The sequence below is a fragment of the Antrostomus carolinensis genome, unplaced genomic scaffold (assembly GCF_000700745.2).
Source record: "Antrostomus carolinensis isolate BGI_N321 unplaced genomic scaffold, ASM70074v2 scaffold42094, whole genome shotgun sequence".
Taxonomy (NCBI): Eukaryota; Metazoa; Chordata; class Aves; order Caprimulgiformes; family Caprimulgidae; genus Antrostomus; species Antrostomus carolinensis.
In genome coordinates this window covers 2,109-27,934 of record NW_010313622.1, presented here as the reverse complement: position 1 = coordinate 27,934, position 25,826 = coordinate 2,109, and the positions used below count along the sequence as shown (strand labels likewise).

Below are 25,826 nucleotides of genomic sequence, written 5' to 3'. Positions count from 1 at the left end.
AGAAAAAAAAAATCCCCTCCAGTAGTGTTTAGTTGTTTCTCGAAGGTGTTAAGGCTGATGTTGTGAGTGTGTATAATGCTGTTAATGAACACGTTAAACAACAAGTGCTGTAAAAGTATAAAGTCCACTTTCAGTTACTCCTAGCTGTGTGTTTGATGGTCTAAAGAAGAGAACATGTTGCAACTCTTACAAGAAGGAAGAGCATAATGTGACTATCTAAACATTTTAAAGACAATATCAGTATAATAAATTCATGCTGTATTTCTAAGCATCTTCATTTTCCTCAGTCCGTTTTTCTCTTTATTTGTACTATTAGGTCTTTCACAAGTAGGGTGAGTGTGGCAGTGTCATGTCTTGATATACAAAATACAGTGGGTTAGAGAACCAGAATGCTTTTTCATAAATAAATGTAAAATGTTACACAAAAGTTCAGTATTGAAAATGAAATATTTTCATATTTTCTGGTAATATTTTCAAAATAATAGTTTGTATTATTTCACATAAGGCATTTACCAGGAGTTTGATAGACTTCCCTTTTACTAAGCTTGTTTCCTCTTTTTCAGTAACGATATATACAAATGAGCCAATTAAGTATGGTCTGATGCTTTTTTTCTTTTCAGAAAGATGAAGGTAGTGATGCTAGTTTGAGTGATAGCCACGTATCTCCTCCTGCCAAACGTACCTCAAAACATGCTGATCCTGTGTGCAAAGACAAATCAAAATCACGCAGTACTGGGCAGCGAGAGGAATGGAGCATCTCAACTGGACAGTCCAGGTAACTTGGTATCAAGAGAAAAATGAAGTCTTGCCAATTTTTCCTGTATTGTTAACTCACTGATGTTATTTGTGCAGTGAGCTGCAGCTCACGCTCAAGAGTGTATTTTTGAAGGGTGTTATTTTAGTACAATTTTTCTTTTAGTTTAAGACTCCAGACATGTGAGTTACATCACTCCCCTCATCTCTGTGCAAATTTGTGCAAAAACAGAAAGTAGTTTTATTTGAGATGCAGTCTGAATTCTAGATTCTTGATACATCCAAATTTAGTGACTTAATTGGTATTTTTATGTACTCAAGCAATAAGAAGACATGACATTTTAATTAGGAAGTTAGTATTATCATCCTTAGGGAATGGTTAATGGTCAAGTTTCTTTCTTTCCGTTGTTTTTTTTCAGCCTCTCTTCCCTGATTGGTTTTAAGGAATCGAGTAAATTACTGTATTTTATTAAGTATAGCCTCAATCCTGCCACATTTTTATAATTCGAAAGAAAAGTAATTTGTTTCATTTTATAACTCTCGATTAATAATATTTTACAAACCATTCTTGTGTTCATAAGGTTCTTCACATGATTGCAGGTAATTATGAGGCAGTGTAGACAGTGTATTCCTGGGACATGAACTTTCAGTTTATACTGATTATTTTGTAGATACATATTTTATAGTTATGTACAAATAACAATGGTTCTTGCCACGCTTTGTACATACGTGTGACTGTATTTCACTGCTGAACTGTCATCTGCTTGGATTAAGTATATTTAAAAACGATGTAAATCTTAAAATAGATCTCTTGGGTTTTTTTTTCCCTTTTAAAATAGAATAAATTAAATAGAGTGTTTTATGGGCCATGGTCATCTGGGAATGTATTGAAACTCATGCACCTTCTAAGTTTAGGCTTCTACTGGACCTATTAGAAATGCTAACAGATAAAAAAAATTACTGCATCTGGGATAATTAGATCACTGTGTCAAATGGAATTTGGCTGCGATACTGAAACTTGTGAAGAACCCACTGTGACATGTCTTTGCATCTGAGATTTTTTTGTTGTCGTTTTCTGCCAAAATCCAAAGCAGTGGGCCTAATATTTTTGCAAAAGCTCTGTTGCTAAAACTTTATTATAATCAAAATTCACTTCAGTTGTGGTTTCTAAAATACTTACAATATCTGACCAGAAAATTGTTACTGGAAAATTGGATGTGGACATGATTTTTCTAAACGTGGTTTTCTGTGTTGCTATCCAACCCTTGCAAAAATCCTTAGATTACCTTTGTTTTATAAGGATTTGTTATACATTTCTTAGGAAAACAGTAGCAAAGCCCACATCTGCTGTGCCTTTGAGTTGAACTCTTTGTAGTCTGCTGGTCATGTTCAAGCTCAGATTGCATTTGGTATTAGTAAAACTTTCCCTCCTTTTTCTCTTTCCCATCAAATGAATTTTAGTTTTTTAGTTTGAGAGCAAGTAGTTCTTCCCTGTCCAGTACTGGTGTGCAGGATCTACAGTTCACTTGTCTGTACAGTGCTTAGTGTTTCTGAGGATGGAAGAGAGATTAAAAAATGCATTTTTTTTTTCCTTTTGCCCAATTTAATTAGCTTTTTTGCATAGTGCTGTTGACAAATTACTTTTAACAGTCTGCCATTTATGGTAGACTTTTTGTTCATCGGTACTCTAAATTTTAGTAAGTTCATGTCTAATAAATAAGAATATTTTCATTTTTTTTAAGTATAAAAAGTGAATGAACAATTGCTCGCACAGTAAAATTGCAGCAAACTCTGGAATATATTTTTGACTCTGAAGTAATAGGGGTTAATTTTCCTAGAAGTTAATTTTAAAATAAATTTAAAATATCAGATTGACAGAGAACATGACAATACTTTTTACTGATTTTAAGTGCACCCAGCATAAATTAATCCCATTCACTTGAGTTGGTAATTTTGTTAAATTTATTCTTTTTCTGTGAGTACTGAACAGCTTTTTGTCCTTCTAGTTTATCCAAAGTGTTTGAATGATAATTGCCTTTGAAGAGCTATATCAAGCTCCTGTTCTGAAACAGGGAGAGTTAATAGTAGGACATGGCATGAGGGAACATTGGAGGGATTAATAAAATCAATGTTTAGATAATTGGGGGGATTCCTGTAATTGGTATTTGGCAGTTCTGTCCTCATTCCAGTGTTGGGCCTGGAGCAGACTCTTCAGAGGCCACATGTCACAAAGGTTTTGAGGTTAGCGCAGCGTGTAGCATTCGATGTTTAAAGTTCTGTTTTCACTGTGTAGCTTTTGCTTGGCTAAGGAGTGTTGATTTGTCTGTCTGATGTAATTGTTTCCTAGGTTAACTTCTCAGCCTGGTGCTACACTACCAAATGGACGTAGCTTATGTAAGTGTATCACAGTGGACCCTTTTGTATCTCTTTTTACATTTAACAATTTTGTGTTAGTGACTTTCAGTTGCATATATTTTTAATAACTTTACTGATTACTCTGACCATTTTGACCAGAAAAGTTACTGTTTTGGCTCCGTTTTCTTCTGTCAACATCTGGGATGTTCTCTGTGGACATGAGGGACATTCTTAGATGAAAGTCCATTTCTCTTCTCAATTCAGACCTCTTGGCCATGATCTTGATGTTTTCCTTAATTCCCAAATTTACTGTTATGAACTAATTTTGGCCTTCCTCTCCCAGCTGGTCTCTTTAATTTACTTACTCTCTTTGCTCATTGAAGATTTGGCCTTTTGTGGTTCTTAACATGACATAACTCTGCTATTGCTTTAGAGAGACCTGCCTTGTCTGCAGCTCCTGCTACCTTAAACAATTTTCCTATATGCTTGTACCTTACAAACTTGCCATCTCATTGCATATCTCAGCTAAAACCACTTTGTCTTTCATGTCCCTTTTTCATCAATTCTGTCTCATTTAGTTCTGTGTTGACTCTATGTAAGTGTTAATTCCATTAAGCATATTTAGTATTTTTATTATTTATTGTGGTGCCTAAGGAACAATCAGAAGGGGAATCCTTTTTTGTTTGGTGCTGTACAGAGTAGCTTATAAAGATTTGTTTGTGAAATCAGTGTGTTGTATCTGAACTTTTGAGACTGTATTTGAAAGACTAAGAATTAAAACTGTGCGTTTTGGTATTGATGTTAACTTAAAAATACAGAATGGATATTTCAATGCCAAATTTTTATCATAAAGTAAGATTATCATATAAGGAAAGAAGCTCGAGTCTGAAGAAATGGCTTTGATAGGAATTTAAAAAATACTTTTCTTTAGTGAATATAAGGGTGCTCATACTGTGCTCCATAACTTTTGATTTATTGTCCTTGCTAAGTATTCTCTTACTAATTCTTGTTTGTGAAAAATGTTGTTTCCTGCATTTTGAAGTAGTAATACAAATTTCTCTTAGCTCTCAAAAGCCATCCCCTTCGAGGGGAAAAAAAGGGAGATGGGGACCATGCTTGCATAAACGGAGATATAGAAGTCAGAAAAAGTTGTCGGTCCAGGAAAAACAGATTTGAAACTTTGAATCAGAGTTTATTGTTTGATCAGCTAGTAAACAGGTATGTGGGGATGCTTCAGTTGTATTCACAAAATATCTTAAGAATTTTATAAAAAAATTAGAAAACCCTGTCTTCCAGTGCCATCTGTGTGTTTGACTGTGGGAGTTTATTAGCATTGAGGCAAACTAGGTTGTGGTTTGAGTTACAGGCTGGGTCCTGTGCTGTGACTGCCTATGTTATCCATGCTCTAAATGCAAAGCAGCTTACCAGACTTTCACTGAGGAGTAAGCTACTCTGTGTTTACACCTGGCTAAAACCCTGTACGTTGGTGGTTATTGCAGAGTGGCTGACGTGCTGTAAATCCACACCCTAGTTTGTTTCTTAGTAACCTGTTTATGTAGTGATACCCTAATTGTGATGTAAATTGTTGATTAGCAACAGTGCTTGGAAGCTTTCTAGATTTTACTTGTATGATTTTGATCATGAAATATCAAAAGTTTGTAGCTTTGTTTTTTTTATTGTTGTTTTTGCTTTTTACCATTTGTTAGTAATTCACATAGGGTGGGTGTCACTTTTTGACATTTACTGTGCAGACAAAGTAGGTCAGAGAGGGAGACACGGTCTGGTCTGAGCATAGGAATGGGAGCCAGAAATACTTTTCTTAAAATATTATTTCTATTTGGCCTTGGGCAGGTCACTTAATGTGTCTCAATTTTCCCACCTGTAAAATGGGTTTTAATAGTCACATCTGTGGGAGACTGTTTGCTCTAGTGCTTGGAAGATGATTGAAACATAAGCATTTAATTGCCAAATATGATCTCTATTGTTAAATGTATTCTGTCGAGTCTTTTACTAATTTATTTTTCTTTTTTCAATTTACTCAGTAACTACTTGGTATCAGTTTACAAATTTATATTGAGTTACATTTATTTTTCTAGTTGCAGTTGAATCTCCCTCTCCTCATCAACAGTAGGAAAAAGTCTACCATGAAGATTGTAATTTGATAAGATCATGGTACTGAAGTCTATATATGAACTTATACTGATAACAGTGTGTCCCATGATCACTGAAGTTTTTTAAGAACAGGTTAGGCAAATGTGTCAGGAATTATTTAGGTATTGTGTCGTTTGTTCTTGCCTGGCAGAGCAGGTGGACTTTTTCAGGTCCCCTCTAACCCTGTTTTATTTGTTAGAAAACTATAGCATGATTTTACTTGAAGTAGTTCTGTTACACATCACAGATATTTAGAAGAACTGTTTAAAACTGAGAAGGGTGTTCCTAATGAAATCTTGACTTTACTGACTTCTGTCATCAGAACTTCCATTGACTTCTTTCTAGGCAGGATTTCACCCTTTAGTTTTACTTTTAAACAGCTTGAAAGAAGGGAAGTGAAAGTTTCTGCCTTCTTACAATTACTATATGAATACAGTAGAATTCCAGGGGAAATCTTCCATAATGACCATAAAGAGCAGTAACTGGGTGTTCAGGACAGGTGGCCAAATAATCAGCTTGGCCTGGCTCATTAATACTGTGTCGTTTTCTTCCTTAGCAATGTAGCATCTTGGCCACGGTTGTTATTTATATACCAATATTGTTTTGATAACTCTTTACAAATACTTAATATAATGAAAGTGTAGACTAATTAAATAGTAGATGAGAAATGTTTGAGTAGTGAGATCAAATAATGAATGATGAAATTCTAGGTTTTACTGATTTAGCATAAAAAACCCCCCTTTATGTATTAGTGTCTTTCTGAGGTCACAGTAAGAAGCTGTAAAGCTTATTGAGTGGAGGCATTAATTGCTTTCCCAATATTATAATTATGTAGGCAAAAAAGCTTTACTTCCTTATTGTGCAAACTTAATGTGACACCTCATCTAACATCTAAGCAGTTACAAATCTATATGCTACAATTTACACAGAGCAAAAAACTAGTTTAAAATATTTTTTAAAATGCTACAGCTTAAATTTGAACCTTGAATTTTAACAGCATCAGCATTCCTTCTTTTGCATACTCCTGAGTTTATATTCTGTAGGTTCATCTTCCAGTTTTCTTTGTTCTGATTAGTTTTGTAGTTAACTGATAGATTCAAGTAGCTGTCCTGAAACTTTCAGATTTTAATTCATTTCTATATTTTGTTCGCTTGTAGACCTTGGAATAGCATAACAGACCATAGAATCACATATGTTAAGTTGTTGGATGCTATGTAAAAAGTTCTGCATGTCTTTGATTTTAAAACTATTTTTTTTTTGGGTTAACTGTTGCATGTGTTTTAGTACTGCTGAAGCTGTCCTACAGGAAATGGATAATATTAACATCAGGAGAAATAGGCGGTCTGGGGAAGTAGAACGGCTACGAATGTGGACAGATACAGAATTTGTAAGTGCACAGTGTCTCAGATCTTGGATAAAAGTAATGTCAGGGGGGAGTGTGTTTGTTTTTTGCAGTCTCCATACATTTGTCTGTAGCTCTGTCGAAAGTTTCAGATCCTCTTCAGTGGATAACATTAAAAAACTTGATAAACTAAAATTCAGAACAAAATTAATGGATATATACTAGATCATGTTTTCTTTATTGATGAATTGGTTGTCATGCTGTCATGAGGTACTGTGATAGTTCTCCTTTGGTTTGAAGCATCCTCTGGTAGTCTGAAAACAGGACCAGGGACTGTCATCTGCTTTGTTCCCCAGAACAACTTGATATTGATGTTAACTATGTGTTAGGTGGACTAGGTACTGAGAGTCTTATTTTATCACCTATTAAAATAAGACTACTTTCCTAGTCTGTGTGTGGTGAGTTCTGTTGAAAAAATATTTGGAGGCTAGAAATTGTGTGAAGTGTTACTGAACTGTGGGCTAACATTGTGAGTGACATGGGACGATATTGTATGTGAATTTTATTCCAGGAAAACATGGATATGTATTCTCGAGTGAAAAGAAGAAGGAAATCCTTGAGGAGAAATAGCTATGGGATTCAGAACCACCATGAAGTGTCCACAGAAGGTGAAGAAGAAGGTATGGATTGTAAAGAATTGTAAGGATTTGTCTGAAATACTTCTAAAACAAAGCTCTCCTAAACATAAGATAACAATATATTGCACTACAGAAAGTAATTTGGTTTTGGATCTGGATTTGGAGTTATTAAATAGACCAATTATCAAGACTGTTGCAAATAAGTACACACTGAAGGATTCTTCCTCTTCAGAAGGAGAAGTTCTGGGGATCTCTCCGAATAGTTTTCTTTAAACAAATGCAAGTTTATCTGAAAGTAGCAGTACAAACTGGTTTCTAAATGTTTATATAGTACGTTCCCTTACTCTTGTTTTCTGTTAACACTAAGTAATTGGAGCTTTCCTTACATGCCTTTTAACAGTCCTCTGGTGGAAGCCAGGATGTAATGCATGTAATCTCCAACTACACATGTTCTAACTGACTTGCTCTTTCTCATATGCTGGATGGCATTTACCAGAAGGAACATATAATAGTCAGTTCTGCATCATTCCTTTGGGGAAAGCTTTAATTAAAGTCTCTGTTTTCTATCCATTCACTGAATTTTGGAAGGCTTGTAGACACACAGCTGTATTTGAAATTCTACCTTCCTTGATGAATTTGGATGAAACTGGCCAGTGGCTTCAAAGAGTATTGAGAAAGAAGGGATTATGGCCAACTTTGTCATGATCAACAGCATTCTTGGCTTCATTAAGAAATCAGACTCAGACTTCAGGGATCCATACAGGGTTCAGCATAGTGTGCCTTGGTTTTGAACTAAAACTGCTGTAAGAGGTATGGTCTGTCCCAGTTAGTAAGAAAGCAGTCTTAATTTTGAGATCTAGGGATGGAAATACTGATCCTGTTAATAGATGGACCTAGGTGGTGCCTTTATGCAGTGCGTTTGTTGGCTTTGTTTAAAAATGATACTGTGAATCATAAAATTGTACTTATTTTAATGCTGTGTCAAATGTTTGAATTTCTGAGGCTCCTGTAGGAAAAGAGAAGAAAGGCCTTCTTAATTTGAAGGATAATTATTGAAGGAAAAAGTGGCCAGAAATGGTATTTGAAGTACTTTACAGCCAAAACTAATTTGACTACATTTATTTTTCTTTCTGTTGATTTTCCAGAACCTTCTGTGGGAAACTAGAAGGGAGTTTGACAGTGTGCTGTAGATTTATCTTGGTCTTCAGATTTCCAGTGATTTGCAATTAGTGTTAATTAATAGGAGGGGAATAATTCTAAGTGACCCTTAAAATGTTAATTTTTAGAATGGAGATATCTCTGGCATCAAGTTCAAGTGTTCTAAAAATATTTTTCTTCCCCAACAGAGTCTCAGGAAGAAGATGGGGATATAGAAGCAGAAGAAGCCGAGGGAGAAGAAAACGATCGGCCATATAATCTCAGACAGAGAAAAACTGTTGAAAGATACCAGGCCCCTCCAATAGGTGAGGAACTGGACAGTGCTCCTGCAGTTCTGCTCTACTGACCTCCAAGAATACCATGGGTGTGGGAGGTGAAAAGGTAGATGACTACTCCTCATCCCTGACAGAGTTCCCGTGCAACATTAGAGACTTCAGTCTTGCCTCTGTTTTTGTTCACCATATGAACAAGACTACTGAGACACAATCTCTCAATTTCTCAGTGGTGGTGGCATCACAAGTGCATGCTGCCTCACTGAACTTTGCAAGTACTGCAGTGTGCTGGGCTCAGAGTTGGAGGTGAACAGGGTTTAGGTCAAGAAATGACAGTAAGTCGAGTTCAGAAAGCAATTAATAAATTAGTTAATTACATATTAAAAAAAATAGTTACTGTTATATCTGCTTCTCTTCTCGAGTGGTAAGCCTAACTCGTAACTCTAGATCAACTGCGTAGCAGCAGTTACCACATCTTGCCTAGATGAGAAATTTAGAATTGAATACTTCAGCTGGAAGGGACTTGCAGTGATCATCTAGTCCAACTGCCTGACCACTTCAGGCCAGTTAAAAAAAGTTAAAGCATCTTATTAAGGGGATTGTCCAAATGCCTCTTAAGCACTGACAGGCTTAGGGCATCTTCCACCTCTCTAGGAAGCCTGTTCCAGTGTTTGACCACTCTCTTGGTAAAGAAATGTCTCCTAATGTCAAGTTTGGATTTCTCCTGGTGCAGCTTTGAACCTTTCCCACACATCCTATCACTGGATGACAGGGAGAAGAGCTCAGTACCTCCATCTCCACATCCCCTCCTCAGGAAGCTCTAGAGAGGGATGACATCGCCCCTCAGCCACCTTTTCTCTAAACTAGACAAACCCAGTGTACTCAGCTGCTCCTCACAGGACATGCCTTCGGTGATCCATAAAGGTTTCAGTGTAGTGTCTCTTGATTTTGAACCTAGTAATACTTCTGTTTGAAGTAATGTACTCTGTGTATATTTGGTTTAGGTTACAATGGTGTATGCGTTGTGCTTTATCTTAAGGCAACCTGGAAATTAAGACTGTGACAGAGAAATGCTGTGGTTTATCTTTTAAGAGAAGTTTCAAGGTATCTCTTATTATCAGCTACGCAGAGGTTTCTGTGTGGAGTTTCATGTCCTGCAAATAAACTAAAAGTGCTGATGCCCTGGATGTGCCATGGTAGCCATAGCTGTGGTGGTTTGATGAGGCTGAGGGTGAAATTCCCATGACTGTATGAAGCCAAGTATGGTGATAGTGAAATAAAGTGTAAGAGATTTGATTTAGCTCTACTCCCCCAGTTCTTTTCTTAATTTGAGCTTGTGGAGAACCCAGTGATAACATTATTGGTAAAGCAATAATCCAGCACTTTTGAGCAGCATTTAGATTAGTTTATTATTCTTTTGTCATTGATATTGCAAACCTGTAACTTCTTTTACTCAGTGCCAGCTCATCAAAAAAAGAGGGAAAATACACTGTTTGATATTCACAGATCTCCTGCAAGAAGAAGCCATATCAGGTAAGTGTCAGTCTTTTTGGTATGTAGTTGTTTGCTTTCCCTCAGTACACTTCTGTTAGCTTTTGATTTTCAAAACATTCTTGAGTGAGTTGTACAGCTCATTCATGCATGTACCTGGGTCTTGAATTGTATCTTAGATTCAGATCCTGATCAGCATATAAACATGAATTTCATAGCACTTCATAATTCCAGTAGAAGCTTTGTGATAAACAGAATGGAAATGGGTGTGCTGAAAGTACTGGAAGGAGAGTTACACATTGCACGCTGTAGCTTTTTCTGTAAGGGTGTATATTTAATGTTTAAATCCAAAGCAGCAGTTTAACAAATATCCCCTTTTTATTCTAAAAAATAAACGAATCAGGGCAGTGTTTTTTGTTCTCTTCCAGTTCAAATTTCATCCAAGTAATATTAACAATTTAATAAAATATTTGCCAAGCATCATTTTTGACTCTTCTCTTTTGTGTTAAAGTCTGGAATACTCCAGCTTGTCAGGGAAACTGTTAGTGGGTTTTATTTAACAAAACAGATGAGGTCAGAGCTTAGTAATTTTTCTAAAAAATAGAGGTACTCAGAACTTCAAAGATATATCTGCCCATGAACAGAATCCAAGTAAATGAATGATAGTCTCTGCTGAAACTCGTCTTACTGCTCAATTTAATGGCATAGTGAAAATATGAAAAGTAAATAAAATAATAGCAGAATCTTATGATTCTACGTGTTTCTTTGTAATATAAATGAAAACATTTAATTTTGAAGAGCTTGTTGGGAAATCTCAGGACTTGTACTTGCTAGTAAGGTACAAAGAGTGTGAAAACTATCACCCCTTCAGTTTTAACATGCTTCTTGCTCCGCTCTTATTTTATCCCTTCTTGTCAGGACACTGTCATAAAAATTCTTCCTAATTGCATGATATTCCCTTTGATATGTCTTCAAATGTATCTAATTTTTGGTCATTGAACATTAAAACTGACTGACCATGTTATCCTTTGGCAAGAAATGTCTAGTCAGTGCAGTATCACGTTGATACAAATGGTTCAGCTCACTGTATTCACTAAAAGTACATGAGTTTTTACTAGTAGTCAACTTTTTCCTGCAAAAAAAAGTGCCAGCTTTTTTCACATATATCAAACTGAATACCTTTTTATACAGAAGATGTAATGTATATTCTCTAATATTTCTGAAATACTTGGTTTTCTGAAATACTGTCGTACTAAAATAAGAAATGGTTCTTGCAGACTTTTAATAGTAATTTTACTTAGATCAGAAGTTAAACTACAGTGCAGGTATTATGTGAAACTGTTCTGCTCTTCAGAATTAATGACCTCATAAAAAGAGATTATATGCTTTAGGAAGTATGGAATTTTTTCAAAGAAAATTTAAAGGGAAGCATCAAACTGAGTAAGTTCTTGATATTTCTGTTATGTTAGAGGTGGCTAAAGTGGTTGGAAGCTTTCTGAAGTACAGTGGCTGTCTAATGAACTTCAACAGCTTATTGATTAAATAATCACTCTTGCATCAACTGGACCACAGATCTTACAGGGACCTATTGTTTTAGTAATACTCATGTTGAAATTGGATATGTGACAGTAAAAGATGTTCCCCTTCCAAATTGATACTTAATAAAACTAAAATTTGCATGTATCTTAAATCTGAACAGTTTTGTACTTGCCATTTCAATTTTCTTTTTATAAAAGAATCAAAACATGCCATTCTACTGCAAAAAGGACTGAGTTTTGTTTTTATTTTGCTATTTCAATAGGAGAAAGAAGCATGCCATTCACAGCAGTGATACAACCTCTTCAGATGAAGAACGTTTTGAAAGAAGAAAATCTAAAAGCATGGCCAGAGCAAGAAATAGGTATCAAAACATCTTTGGTCTTTAGGAGGGTTTGATTGTTATTAAATCAGCTGAAAACAAGCAGAACTATTCTATAATGTTCTAGCTGTTCTGCAGACTTTTTTGATTCTGCCTGTGGTTACCTGCAGACACAGTGTAGGAGGATTACTGGTTACATATTAACATAGATTTTGAATCTTATGAGTAGGTAATTAACAATAGTGATGGAAAGATAGGAATATTTGGTTCAGTTGGGTTGTAAGACAAACAACTTCTTTTTGTTAAAATGGATTTTTTTTCTTGGTGTTACTCGGTCCCACTTGGTTCAGTTGTGCTCCCAGTACTAGCTCTTATTCTTCTCTTTTCCTGTTGTGTAATGCTATGTGCATTCTACACACCCAACACACATTTTTTGACCTTACATTTATTCACCAATTATCTAAAAGTGGAATATCTGTAAGGTATATCAGTAAAATTTACTTACTGCCACGGGTACATTAGTTGGAAAACTGAACAGAAAAAAAAAGTGTTTCCTCATCTTTCTTTTTTCCATCTCTTCTTGTCTGCCACACTGTTCCTTTTTGCAACCTGAGGAATTCCAACGATGTACAACTGCCAAAAGTGTAGTTGGAAGTGTAACCTGTATCTTACTGGTACTTCTCTTCCTCCCTTCATCTGTGTATTTGACCTGACGCAATATCTGCGTAAGGGCTTAAAGCTTCTTTGTGTACACTAAGAAGCTGGAACAGGTAGATGTGAGTTATGACTGATCTGCAGGAAATATTTTTATTTCCTTTCTTTGGACTTTAATTAACTAATTTTTTTAAAATTTGTTTTCCTTGTACTGTTAATCCTTTTCTTACCATACTGAACTTAAGCAGTTGATCACTGACACTGGAGAGTGTCCTGTTCTTTTGGTGAACGTTGTTTCTTCTGTGTTTAATAAAAATGTTCTGTCCAGCCTAGTTCTCCAGTTTGAAATACCTGTATGGAAGCATAAAGCTATATTTAAGGAACTTCCAGATATACAAGAAAAATTACATTTAAGAAACTTCCAGATATACAAGAAAAATTACCACAATAAAAAGGTTAGGTTTGATGACCTTATCAATCCAGAAAGGTGGTCTCTTTAGGTAGTAGAAGGTGTTTAATCTCTTGCTTCTTCACATTCCAGGAAAATGATCAAAACAGAACAATATTTATTTGGTGTTTTTTTGCTGTTGAACAGGTGCCTGCCATTAAACTTTAGAGCAGAAGACTTGGCTAGTGGAATCCTGCGAGAACGTGTGAAAGTTGGAGCAAGTTTGGCTGACGTTGACCCCATGATTGTTGATAAATCGGTAGGTTTTGTTAAAACTTTCTATTTTCCTTCTCCCAATTATGCATAAGCAGAATTCACCACAGCCTCTCATTACAGTTGAAATAAATTCATAATAAGCTCACTGATCTTTTTTGTTTTTTTTCCAAAGCTGTTGTCTATTTATTCCTTTGGGCTACAAAGCACTTGCTTTTGGCCTGTAGGTAGTCAACAGGCTGCATCCATATTGTAAAGAAGCCAAAATATCAATTGCCTAACTATATTTCTTTGTTTACAGTCAGTTTGTGATTATATTTAGTAGAAACTGGGATATGTTGAGCAGCACAGAAAACGGAACTGACCACCCAGGTTGGTTAACTCGGTGCTGGCTGTGTGGGTCCTGTGGCCTGTGCAGAAACGATGATGCACATTAGCTTTTGGTGTCTGTAGTGCAGAAACTGCTGAATTATTACTAGGGCTGAAGCATTGTCTAGAAGTACTTTGACTATATTTTTGTTATGCTGTGCCTGAGCTTAAAAATGCTCTCAGACTTAGGCTGGATCTCTGTCGGTGTCCAGGCTTCCCTGGCACAGTTAACTTGCAAACGAGATAAACCTCACGTGGGCAACCACGAGTTGACTCTCTCAAGTTGTTTACACTTCTAAAATTCAAGGAACTCCTGCTGATGAATGCAATGTTGTTTGTAATTTGTTTTCAAATATGTTATTTTATAAGTAAAGGTAATTTTGTGGAAAGCTGGTAAAATACATGCTTTGTTTTGTTTGTTTTTTTTTCTAAGGTGCGTTTTGATAGTATAGGGGGATTGAGTCATCATATCCTTGCACTTAAGGAAATGGTAGTGTTTCCTCTTCTCTATCCAGAAATATTTGAAAAGTTTAAAATTCAGCCACCAAGGTAGGTGTATTTACTCTTATTGTTATATTTTTATTTTATTAAGTTTTGAAGAATGCTTTACTTGAAAACACATAGGAGATTGATTCTTTCCCTGAAGTGTTTACCGTTCAGATAGACTTACCTGTTTGCTACCCCACTTGTCTATCGGAATGTAATAAATGGGATGATGAGTTACAAAAATCTAGTTTATTTTTCTTGTGGTAGGAAGGTAAACTGTGTTTTTGGTCACAGAAAGAATTTTCAAGTATTCTAATGAGTAGCTCCTTGCTTTTGTTTCCATTATGTTATCAATTTTACTAAATCAAGCTAAATGCTGGTGTTTCTTTTATAGAAGTAATCTCAGTAATGTCATATTACTATTTTAATATTTATTAATCAGACATCTGGGTGTGTGGTTTAAATGGATATACAATAATTAAGTAAATTGAAAATTTGGGGATATTTTTGTCACTTGAAGTATGTCTCTACAAAGAAGCAGCAAAAACTGACTCTAAGATCTAAAATTTGAGGAGGTTTTTTTACTAGTGGAAAGCAATCCTTTGGGAGCTTAGTATGCCTTTCATTAATGTTCTCTACAAAGCAAAGATTTACTAACTTGAAAGCATAAAACAAACAGCTTTTATGAAATCATGTTGAATACACTAAATAGTAATACTAGAACTTTAAGTCTTTCTTCTCCAGGCTCCCTGTCTTCATTATAAAATTTGACTTGGAGTTTTTCAGGAGACGTAAAATAAGTTTGTGACTGTGTTGATCCATTTATCTTCAGGGGCTGTTTATTCTATGGTCCTCCTGGAACAGGTAAAACCTTGGTAGCTAGAGCTCTAGCTAATGAATGCAGTCAAGGAGAGAAAAAGGTGGCTTTCTTTATGAGGAAAGGAGCAGACTGTCTCAGTAAGTGGGTTGGTGAATCTGAACGTCAGCTTCGACTCCTTTTTGATCAGGTTAGAAGAAAATACATATTTTTCATATAATTTCTTTGTAATTTTTTTTTGTGTGTGTTCTAGGCAGCCCAAATAAATTGCAATTGAAATGCACTTAACTGTAAGTTTCATAGATTGGGCAGATTTTGTCCAAGTTACATTTTTAGATGAAGAAATAAAGGAATGCTGAGAACAGTTTTTCTTGCTCTGAAAACTTAGAGGAAGTCTCTCGACTTGTCCATTAATGAAGTAGACAAAGTAGTTTGAGTAAAAATTGATAAAAACATTTAAATTGGCAAGTTTGAGTTTGGCTGGCATGTTCAAGATAAGTGCTATGTAGGGGAGGATGCAGGATTGCATCTGCTGTGGATATATTTTAGTATCCTTATTTGGCTTTGAAAATGATGGACAGAAGAGAGCGTCACATAAAGCAGTGAAATGTGGTTGCTCAAACAAAAGCTGTTTTCAGACAGAGATGTCTAAACAAACAGGTTGTGAGCAGATAAGATAATGTTTTCTGTAACTGTGTGTGAGGTGTCTCAGTTTGTCTTGAATCTCTCAGAGAAACAGGAAAACTGATACACTGGTGCCATCTTGCTTATTCAAAGGAGAATGCAATCGTTTTTGCTTTGAAACAATACTGTAGCTGAAAATTCAGTTTTGTATTCAGTGTGTACACTTTAACAAAGATGTCTCAGTATATGTGTTAGTTTAGCATGTTAATACTTTGCAATAAAAACAAACTGTTTTCTGTGTTGATGGATAAATTATGACTGAACTGTGAATTGAAATTGTTTTTTTGCATACCAGGCATACTTGATGAGACCCTCTATAATATTTTTTGATGAAATAGATGGCTTGGCTCCAGTTCGTTCTAGTCGACAAGATCAGATTCACAGGTAATATTTCTCATACGCTGGCATTATCTTGGTATATGCTGTGTTATCTTGCTAAACTCTTAAGTATAATTTTACCCAGTTCCCAATAAAGTTTTTTCCTTAAGCCCACTTAGACTAGAAATGACAGATTGTTGAGTTTTTTTGTTGTCAAAAGTAATCTTCTCAGTTCTTCAGACAGACTGTAATGTGCTGGGAATTGAGTTGTACTGGAGATTACCCTTCAGCCACATTAACTTCAAGATTTCCACAGCCTTCCCTTTGGTTGCTGGTTCTGTACTGTAAACAGATGGTCTGTTACCAGCCTAATAGTTTAAAAATGTTTTATTCTTAAATGAAGAATTGTAATGTTCTATGAAGGAACTGGATAGCCCTATCCTTTTAATTCTGGATGGAGTGATATGCAAACTTATCTTAGCAGTTGCTCTTGTGTCATTTTTTAAAAACATTTTTTTTACAACAGTTTACTGCTGGCTGCAATTTTTCCTGGCTGCCTTCAGTCGCAGTTTTGCTGCACTTTTTATGCCAATGCACTTGTCTTTCATTTTATAGGTGGTGGCTTTTGTGTGTGTCTCTTCCTCCACTCAAGTGAGGAGGGCAGGAAGGAAATTTTGGGGCCAGCAGACTAGGAGGTTATGGGAACATTTGGCTTTGTCTTGGTGCACCTTTTTTCTGCCTGGTGCTGCAGTTGCTCTAAGTAGGAGGATGCAGATACTGAGAATGGAGCAGAACTTTTCAGAGCTGCAGTAAATGGCTTCCTGAGCTCACATTCCCCAAAAGTTTTAAAGGGGGAAGTTTGATTTTGATGGAGTCATAATACTAAGTGTAATGCAAATTATATGAAAAGATTCCTTCCTGCTTTGACACTTGAAACAGTTATGCAACTTTTTTTTTTTAACTTAAATTTTTTTATTTGAAATTATGAATGTTGCAGTTGAAAAAATAAAAATTCTTGCAGTGCTCTCTGTACTTTTTTTTAAAAAAAACCAAAACAAAACACCCTCTCTTTTAGCTCTATAGTATCTACTCTTCTTGCTCTCATGGACGGACTGGATAATAGAGGTGAAATAGTTGTAATTGGTGCTACAAACAGACTGGATTCTATAGATCCTGCACTCAGGAGACCTGGTCGTTTTGACAGGGAATTTCTTTTCAACTTGCCCGATCAAAAGGTAAAACTTAGAAAGGAGGTTTATTAATAAACATTTCTAGTATATTAAACATTTCCATGCTTGACAGCCAAGCCTATGAAATAACCATATGCATTCTTGTAAGAATGTTGAATTTTAGGAAGACATTTTTAGTAAATCGATAGTATGCATAAAGTTGTTTGAACTTCAGATCTTATGAATGCAAATAGAAAGGTAAATTGTTTGCATTAAATTGAATTGCTTATCTAAAAATTCTAGTTTTGTATGGATTTGTGTAATGAGCCCTAACTATTGGAAGTTTTGGAAGTTATGGTAAGAAAAAATAGCTTTATTATCACGTAGGCTGCTAAGCACATACAAATTGCACATGCAAAGCGAGATATTATGATGTTGGCAAGAGGAACATTTCAGTTCCTTGTTCTAGACTTCTATAAACTCAACCATAGTATTTCATTAATTTATGCTTTAAATTTACTTTGTATATTGATAAATGTATTTGGATTCTATAGAATTGTAAAATGAAATAGTTTTGGAATTCATGTGTATGTACTGTGGTACTCAGCAACAAATTAATTAGTTATGCATTTGACAGCAGAAGCTGTTAATCATAGGTGCAGCAATTAAAAATTAAATTATAAAGTTATGCTTCCTACTAGAACATGAGTTTTGATGAGTTCATGTATAATAATGTTGATTAAACAGCAATTAAAATGTGCAGCTGGTATAGTGAAAAAATTATTACTTATGTATGAAATTGAAAAAGGAAAATCTTTATTCTTGAGAGATTTTTGAGTATTAAGTTCTCTTTTATGTCTCGGTGACATGTCAAAAACAGGTAAAATAAATTTATATTCAAATGATTAAATAATATTTTTGGCTAAAATACTATTACATGGATTTGGCTTACTAATTTTGATCTCTCTCTCTCTCTTTCTCTCTCTCCTTTTTTTTTCCCCTAAATCAGGCACGAAAGCACATTTTACAGATTCATACCAGGGATTGGAACCCCAAATTGTCAGATCCTTTCTTAGGAGAACTAGCTGAAAAATGTGTTGGTGAGTGTTACGATGTTAGTATTTTTCACTATAGATGCTTTCTCTTCTGTGTAAAACTCTGAAAGTATGTTAAATGTGTCAGGATATTTTATTATTTTTACTTTTCTAAACTTCTGTACTTTCAACAATGTTCTTTTTTTTTTTTGTAATAACAAAATATGCTTCTGTCTTACTAAAACACAAAATAAGTAGCTAGTAGTTGTTTAAAAATACAATCCTGTTTCCTTTCTGTAACATCACTGTCTATATAGGATGCATACCCTCAAAGAGAAGCAAAATGAAGTGAAAATTGGAATCTTTATGTAGATTTTCCATTAAATTAGTATGTTATAGAAGAGATAGAGACTTGGGGTTTTTCTCTGTCTACTTATGGAGGGGAAAAAAGAAATCAGTACTTGTTTTTTGTGTGTTTTGTTTTTTTCATTTTTACTGACTGGCATGCTCTCCTCTGTCAGAAATCCAAAAAACTAACCAGCCTTTCTTAAAGGTGAATTTTTTTTCTAGATTGATAGTACAGAACAACCCCAAAGTGTAGATATAGGCAGAGGGGAAAAAAGCACCACACCATGAGTACTTTCAATATACTTTTGGAGCACCCAAAGACCTGCTGTACTGAATGGAGGATGGTTGTTCAAGATAAACCTGCTGCTTAAAAGCTAATGGGAAATAAACCCAAATATTTTAATAGTGAATTTAACAGAGGAAATGACCCTAAAACACACATCACAATCTCTTCTCAACAATTTGTCATGCAAAGATACATCCTCTGTCAGTCATCTACTTGGAGAAGCGCTGAAGTTCTCAGAAAAAGGATGGTCTCAAATATCTCTGCATTGGAATCCATCATCAGAGAAATAAGAACTTTAAATTGAACATCAGTCCATTCATTCAGCTACAGTACATCCGAATTATCCTCTTCATCCACAGGGACACCTATCATCGAAGCAGCACCGTGCCGCTTTTGATGCACAAAGACCTCAACATCTTCTGGTGAGGAGAAAACTGTCCAGCAAACTCCAGTTTAAGCTTTGCCGGGTATAAGACAGCATGTGCCAAACCCATTTCATGTAAATTCTGCTTGAGTTGTGCAAAGACTTGGTGCTGCTTAGTGGGAGAGAGGGGATTAAAGGGAATAAAACCCAGTTGTTTGAAAATTCATCATATTTTTGTGTTGAGAACACAATTATGTATTTAAATTTCAGAGCATAAGGAAAGCCGTTTGTAGGTTTGATTGGAAGATGTTCTTTGTGCTCAGTAAAGCCTGTCAGCTTTGTGGAAAAGTCAGCTAACAAAAAGAAAAACCCTTTTCTGTTTCCTTTGGCTTTCCTACTGTCCAACTACGGTGCACTTGATTGTCTCCATTCTGTATCTTGGAATGTAAATATTTCCATACATCCAAGATTAAAACCTTTTGACTATTACAAGGACTTTTTAAAACATCTGAAATAAGACAGGTTTATCTTCTTCATCTTGAGATTGCTTCATCATTTCTATAAATGAAATCTGCAGCAACTAATTATTTAAACAGGCTTTGCAGATTCTTTGTGGCTGTTGCAAATCAGACTCATCAGTGCAGTTGTCACATTGATACAGTATATACTGGTCTGCTGGTTCCTCCCCTGTGAAGGTTTTCTATAAAAACAAACAAACCAAAAAAAACCAACACCTCCTGTTCCCCAAGTAAAAGCTGCCTAGACTCGACAGGCTCTTTGCACATCATGGTTTATACCTGTCTCCAGTTCAGCAAACTTGGCAACACTTAACTACAAGCACATGGATCCTAATGAAGAAAACTGCTGAAATACTACCAAAGTAAATGACTCTGGGGAAGCAGGTGTATGTGCGACTCAGAATTTTTTTAGGATCCAGGGGTATAATTATAAAGAAATTAGAAGGAAAAAGCCCCAGGACTTGCAAAAAATAGGTTATTTCCTGAGGGTTGATTTTTGTCCCAGATGTTATGGATTACATACCTTTTAGAACCCACTTCACTGGATGTGATTGCATGACTGCAGTGTATGTGAGACAAAGTGAAGCAGCTTGGGGAGAGCATGGAATTGCTCAGAAGACCACACACTGATGTCTTATTAGTACCTTCAATAAACACCAGTAATTTTGTTTTTTCTCCATAGAAGTGTGTTTCTCCATGGAGGTGGGCCCTAGCTATCCTGAACTTCATAAATCTTTTCTTATCTCTGGTGCTTACTTCATTGTTCTGAGTGATAACTTTCTGTAGGCGGAGAGACAGTTACCTGTTAACTCAGTCTTGTAGGAAACAAGACGTATTAGCAACCAAAAAAGTGTGAATTCCTCCATCTGTCATCTTGCAGATAACACTTTTTACAATGTAATATGGGTTATTTAAATAATGTTAGAATTGTAAAGAAGCAAACCATCATTCTCAAGATGTTTGGTAAAAATATTCTGTGCTTATTGTCGCAGGAGCATTTTGTGACAAAATGATATCTTGTTAGATTTGTTTTTTACTCCTTCTGATCATAGTGTAATGATGGAGGGGGAGGTTTTGGCATTGATGTTCATATTTGTCATAATTTAAAAAACAGAAAAAACTGTAAGTGTTAAGACATGGACCTGTTAGAAAGAATCCAGAGGAGGCCACGAGGGTGATCCGAGGGCTGGAGCACCTCTCCTGTGAGGACAGGCTGAGAGAGTTGGGGCTGTTCAGCCTGGAGAAGAGAAGGCTCTGGGGGAGACCTTATAGCGGCCTTCCAGTACCTGAAGGGGCTACAGGAAGCTGGGGAAGGGACTTTTTACAAGGGCAGGGAGTGACAGAACAAGGAGTAATGGCTTTAAACTGTAAGAGGGGAGATTTAGATTATATATTGGGAATAAATTCTTTCCTGTGAGGGTGGTGAGACACTGGCCCAGGTTGCCCAGAGAAGCTGTGGATGCCCCCTCCCTGGAAGTGTTCAAGGCCAGGCTGGCTGAGGCTTTGAGCAGCCTGGTCTAGTGGAAGGTGTCCCTGCTGATGGCAGGGGGGTTGGAACTGGATGATCTTTAAGGTCCCTTCCAACCCAAACCATGCTATGATTTTTCATTTCTGTCATGATGCTGAATTGTTCACTAACTTGCTTTCCCTGCAGTCTGTTTTAGGAGTTGTAGGGAGTTACATGATGTAAAATGTAAAAAGTGGTCAAGATTGTTCACCCAGTTGCTTTTTTTGTAGGTTTTTGGGGTGAATACTAGGCAGAAGAAATTTTAGAGAAGACTTAGTTTCTGCACAGTAAAAGTGGAAGAGTATGACTTGAAATTTCAGTAATGAAAGCACATTCCTTTAAAACCTACACGAAAATCTACTTGTTTGCTGTCCTGCCTTTTAAAAGTTGTACTTTGAAAATGTTTAGCAGAGCGTGGTGGTGATGGGTAGAACGAAATGGGCTACTTGACAAGAACACTTGTTTTGTGCTAAGTTAAGGTGTGCCAGTACATTTTGCCTGCCAAATTGAACATCCTTTGTGAGATGCTTCAAAAATGGAAGCAAATGCACTGAACCTTGATTTTATACTATAGTGTCAATTCAGGGAAAAAGAAACTCCAGTTATTTGCTGTTGGCATGATACATTTTATTTTGCTTTGGCAATACTTTACTTGTGTTTTTCTTCCTCTTAATCAATGTACATTTGCTTCTTAGAAATAAAAAAGCTCTTTAATGTTTCACAAGATACAGGATTTTTGCAGTTTTCCTGTCACTGAAATGGATGTACGTACAGTATGCACAAGAGAGTTCCTCAAACAGAGACACCAATTATTACTCTTCAAATGTAATTGCTCCTGAGAAATGAAAAGTAGAAATGGAGACTAATTGTGTATCTGATCACCTGAGAATTTAATTTAAAAAATAGGCTACAGGCTATTATTTCCTAATTTTGCAATTCTTTGGAGATGTACAAGCGGTGATTAAAATGACTGTTAGAAACTGATATTACAGCATTTATTAATAGAAAAATTGGAAAGGATATAGCTCCTGAGCTGCTGAATCTTTTGTCGTGAAGATTCTAAACTAGTTTTTAAGGTGACAGGCATTCAGGGTGCTATATATCTCTTGTACCCCTTCGGTTTAGTGCCCCCCCCACCTCTCCCACCCCACCCCATCCCCATCTTTTAATTTAATCCAGTATACTTGTTAGATGAGAAGTGAACCAATTTAAATGGGAATGTGATGCCTGATATTGAAAGAACAAAGCAGAATTTAGAGGAAAAACCTGGGTTTTGATTTCTCTGATGCTCCTGTAGCTACTCTCTAACAGGTTCCCATGGTTGATGGAATGTGCCTGCATGGTTTTGATTTCATGATGGGAGTTAGTTCAAACAAACAAACCAACCTTAGTACTGAAAATAATTAGTTGCCTATTGATTATTTAAAATGTCACGTGTATTTATTTCAAGGTGACTTGTGAATGTGAATTGTATCTTCTAACCTTTTTATAAAAACAGAAAGCTTAGTTTTAAAGTTGTAGAAGGAATCTGATATTTATGGTGATCTTCCATCTGGGATTTTTTTTGCTTTTTAAAGATTATTTTCAAGTATGTATGAGAAACACAGGTAGAATTTTGAAATCTCAGCCAATTTAAGTCATCTTTATAGCTGAAAAGTTGGCTTCTTTTATTATTATCCCCCAAATTAATGTATTTGAAAGATGGGGATGGAAAATTGTTTATTGACCATGTTAATTGCTTCCTTTTTTATTTTTCAACACTGTGTCTGGAATCAGCTTTGAAAAATATGTGTGGCAGCGGCACTGAAAAAAACATCAGAGGATAGGGAGAAACAAGACAGGCTTCAGTTTTGGGACTTGGTGCTGCCAAAAGACCAATACAAAAACTGAGTAGAAAAGGTTCAAATGGTGTAAGACCTGGCGGGGCGGAGGAAATCTGGTTAAAAAAATGTTGATCAAGAATAATTTAAGTAAAGAATTGATTCATTAGTGTCTAACACTTTGTTGCAAACCTGTGAAATTTTATGTGGTGGAACACGTTTTTCTGTATTGACTCTAATTTTCTAAAAGAGTTTTCCCACTGGAATAATATTTTACATTTTTTTGAAAGATGTAGCCATGGTGCTACAAAATACAGTGGCATATTAATGTCTCTGGCTGAGAGATACGGAAAAATTAGAAATCTAGTTTCTAGCTCTGGGGAAAAATCCCAAACCATTAGTACTGCATGAGACACGGGGGTATTAAGTCTCAGTATTTCATAATTATCAGATCTGTATTTTTCAATAATGATGATTAAGCAATTATAGGTAGCCACCTGTAGGTACTTAGAAGCTAGGCTGAACTAAAATACTAATGCTGTTTAATAGCTTTTCTACTCTTTTGGTTATATTAGTAAAATTATGAAACTCTGAAAAGTCTGAAGCATTTTTTTTAATAGTAAAAGTTCATGTTTTTCCAAGAGTCCGCAGTATGCTTTTTTTAACAAGAGATTTAATCTCTTCCATATTCTACTCACGAAACATTTTTCTTTATACTGCTCATTTTCTCAGTCTGCAAAAGTTTTAAAGTTGGTAATATTCATCCTGTATAACAAATTACTTTGCTATTAAAAATATATATTAATGTAGAGATATTAAAGTAAAAAAGGAGAGGGGATTCCCTGTTAAAATTACACACATACTTTAGAGAATATTAAGGAAGAAGAAAGAGCGGTGACAGACCTGTAACCCTGAGCTGAAAATACACTATATATTGCACTATAGAGTGAAAATATTAGTCATTTGAACCTCAATGTGGAATTAATTTCTTACTGTATTTCAACATACCTGCACATAATTTCTTGGTACACAACACTGTCACTGGATTATGACCTGATACCTTTTGGCAGATGTTTTCAGGACCTCGACAGTTAAGTACTACTGATGGTTTTTAGCTTTAGGCACGTTTGCAATAGACGTAGCACAGCAGTGCTATTTCATGGAAGATATTTTTGTTTTTGTGTGCACTAGGGTACTGTGGAGCTGACATAAAAGCACTTTGCACTGAGGCTGCCTTGATTGCCCTGAGACGACGCTATCCCCAGATTTATGTGAGCAGTCAGAAACTACAGCTTGATGTTTCTTCAGTAGTTCTCAGCGCGCAGGATTTTTATCATGCAATGCAGAATATTGTGCCTGCTTCCCAACGTGCCATGACATCTTCAGGACATGCGTTATCTCCTGTGATCAGACCACTGTTGGAACGAACCTTCCATAACCTTCTTGAGGTTTTACACAAAGTGTTTCCTCATGCTGAATTTAGCCAGGGTGACAAAAGCGAAGGTATGTAGGTTGGAAGTGTGTGGTGTTTGGTGGCTTTTTTTTGGTGTGGTTTTTGTTTGTTTGGTTTGGTTTGGTTTTTGCAAATGCTCTTTCAATTTGGAAATATTTCACCTGGCTTTCCTGTATTGCTAACCTTAAGCCTGATATGTATTTGGTTCAGTGTTATGTTAGAATTTAAATACAGGTTGTGTGGATGTTGCTTAACCATTTTTGCTGATTTCAAGTTGCTGTGGAATTTAATAACCTGACTTATGTAGACCAGGATCCCGTAGGTGTGAGTGTCATCTGAAAAAAAGAAAAACCCTCAAGTAATTAGTAATTAGTGGCCTTCCAACACCTGAAGGGGCTACAGGAAGGCTGGGGAGGGACTTTGGACAAGGGCAGAGAGTGACAGAGCGAGAGGCAATGGCTTTAAACTGGAAGAGGGTAGATATTAGATGAGATATTAGGAATAAATTATTTCCTGTGAGGATGGTCAGACACTGGCCCAGGTTGCCCAGAGAAGCTGTGGATGCTCCTCCCTGGAAGTGTTCAAGGCCAGGCTGGATGAGGCTTTGAGCAACCTGATCTAGTGGAAGGTGTCCCTGCTGATGGCAGGGGGATTGGAACTGGATGATCTTTAAGGTCCCTTCCAACCCAATCGATTCCATGATTCTATGATTAATTTACATTTTACATTCAAGAAATAATGGGACATTACCATATGGTGGAACAAAAGAAATGAGACGCTGTTGCTCAGTGTCATAGGAACTGGAAATGGTGCTCTTGTCCTGAGTCTGTTAGCTGTCCCCAACCCTTTGCTTGTTGATGATGCAGAAGCAAGCTGTAAGGAAATGCTGTGGGGAGCTTGCAGCTCAGCAGGTGAGACTGTGGTTAGCCAAGATACCTGAGCCTGTGTAATGGTCATCTACTGGTTAATGAGAAAGTCCTGAGGCTTCCTTCCCCTTGAGCTGGCCTGATGCGTCCCTGATCCTCTGAGTTGATTCTGCTGGCTTAACAAGTGGAGAACTATTTGCTATTTTGTCAAGTTAGCTCTTTGCCAAATTAGTGAGTAAAAACAACTCAGGAAGGGGTCAGATGAATGCCAGAACCCTGCTGCAATGGGAGCAGTGTGAGTGCATTGAGGAATTGGGGAATAAGAAGGAATGAGACTGACTGTTTTGACTGGCAGTGAGTCAGTTGTTCTGGGGTTTTTTACTCAGCTGTCTCTGAGACAGACTTTAATAGTTACCCCGGTCATTTCTTGGAGGTTAAACGCTGAACAAGATAT

General features: G+C 36.2%; 1 protein-coding gene across 1 annotated transcript; it reads left to right on the top strand.

Moving 5' to 3' along the window:
• Positions 1-620: 620 nt before the first annotated feature.
• Positions 621-25,417, top strand: LOC104524502 (ATPase family AAA domain-containing protein 2B; the record flags this gene model as incomplete). The annotated part of the gene is made up of 16 exons (XM_029084839.1): positions 621-775; positions 3,101-3,147; positions 4,173-4,326; positions 6,544-6,646; positions 7,173-7,281; positions 8,586-8,702; positions 10,127-10,202; positions 11,962-12,060; positions 13,268-13,379; positions 14,136-14,251; positions 15,021-15,195; positions 15,985-16,073; positions 17,083-17,242; positions 18,186-18,276; positions 24,245-24,556; positions 25,340-25,417. Coding segments are annotated over 16 exons (1,993 nt in total), but the record flags the coding sequence as incomplete, so codon positions are not given.
• Between the last annotated feature and the right edge of the window lie 409 nt (positions 25,418-25,826).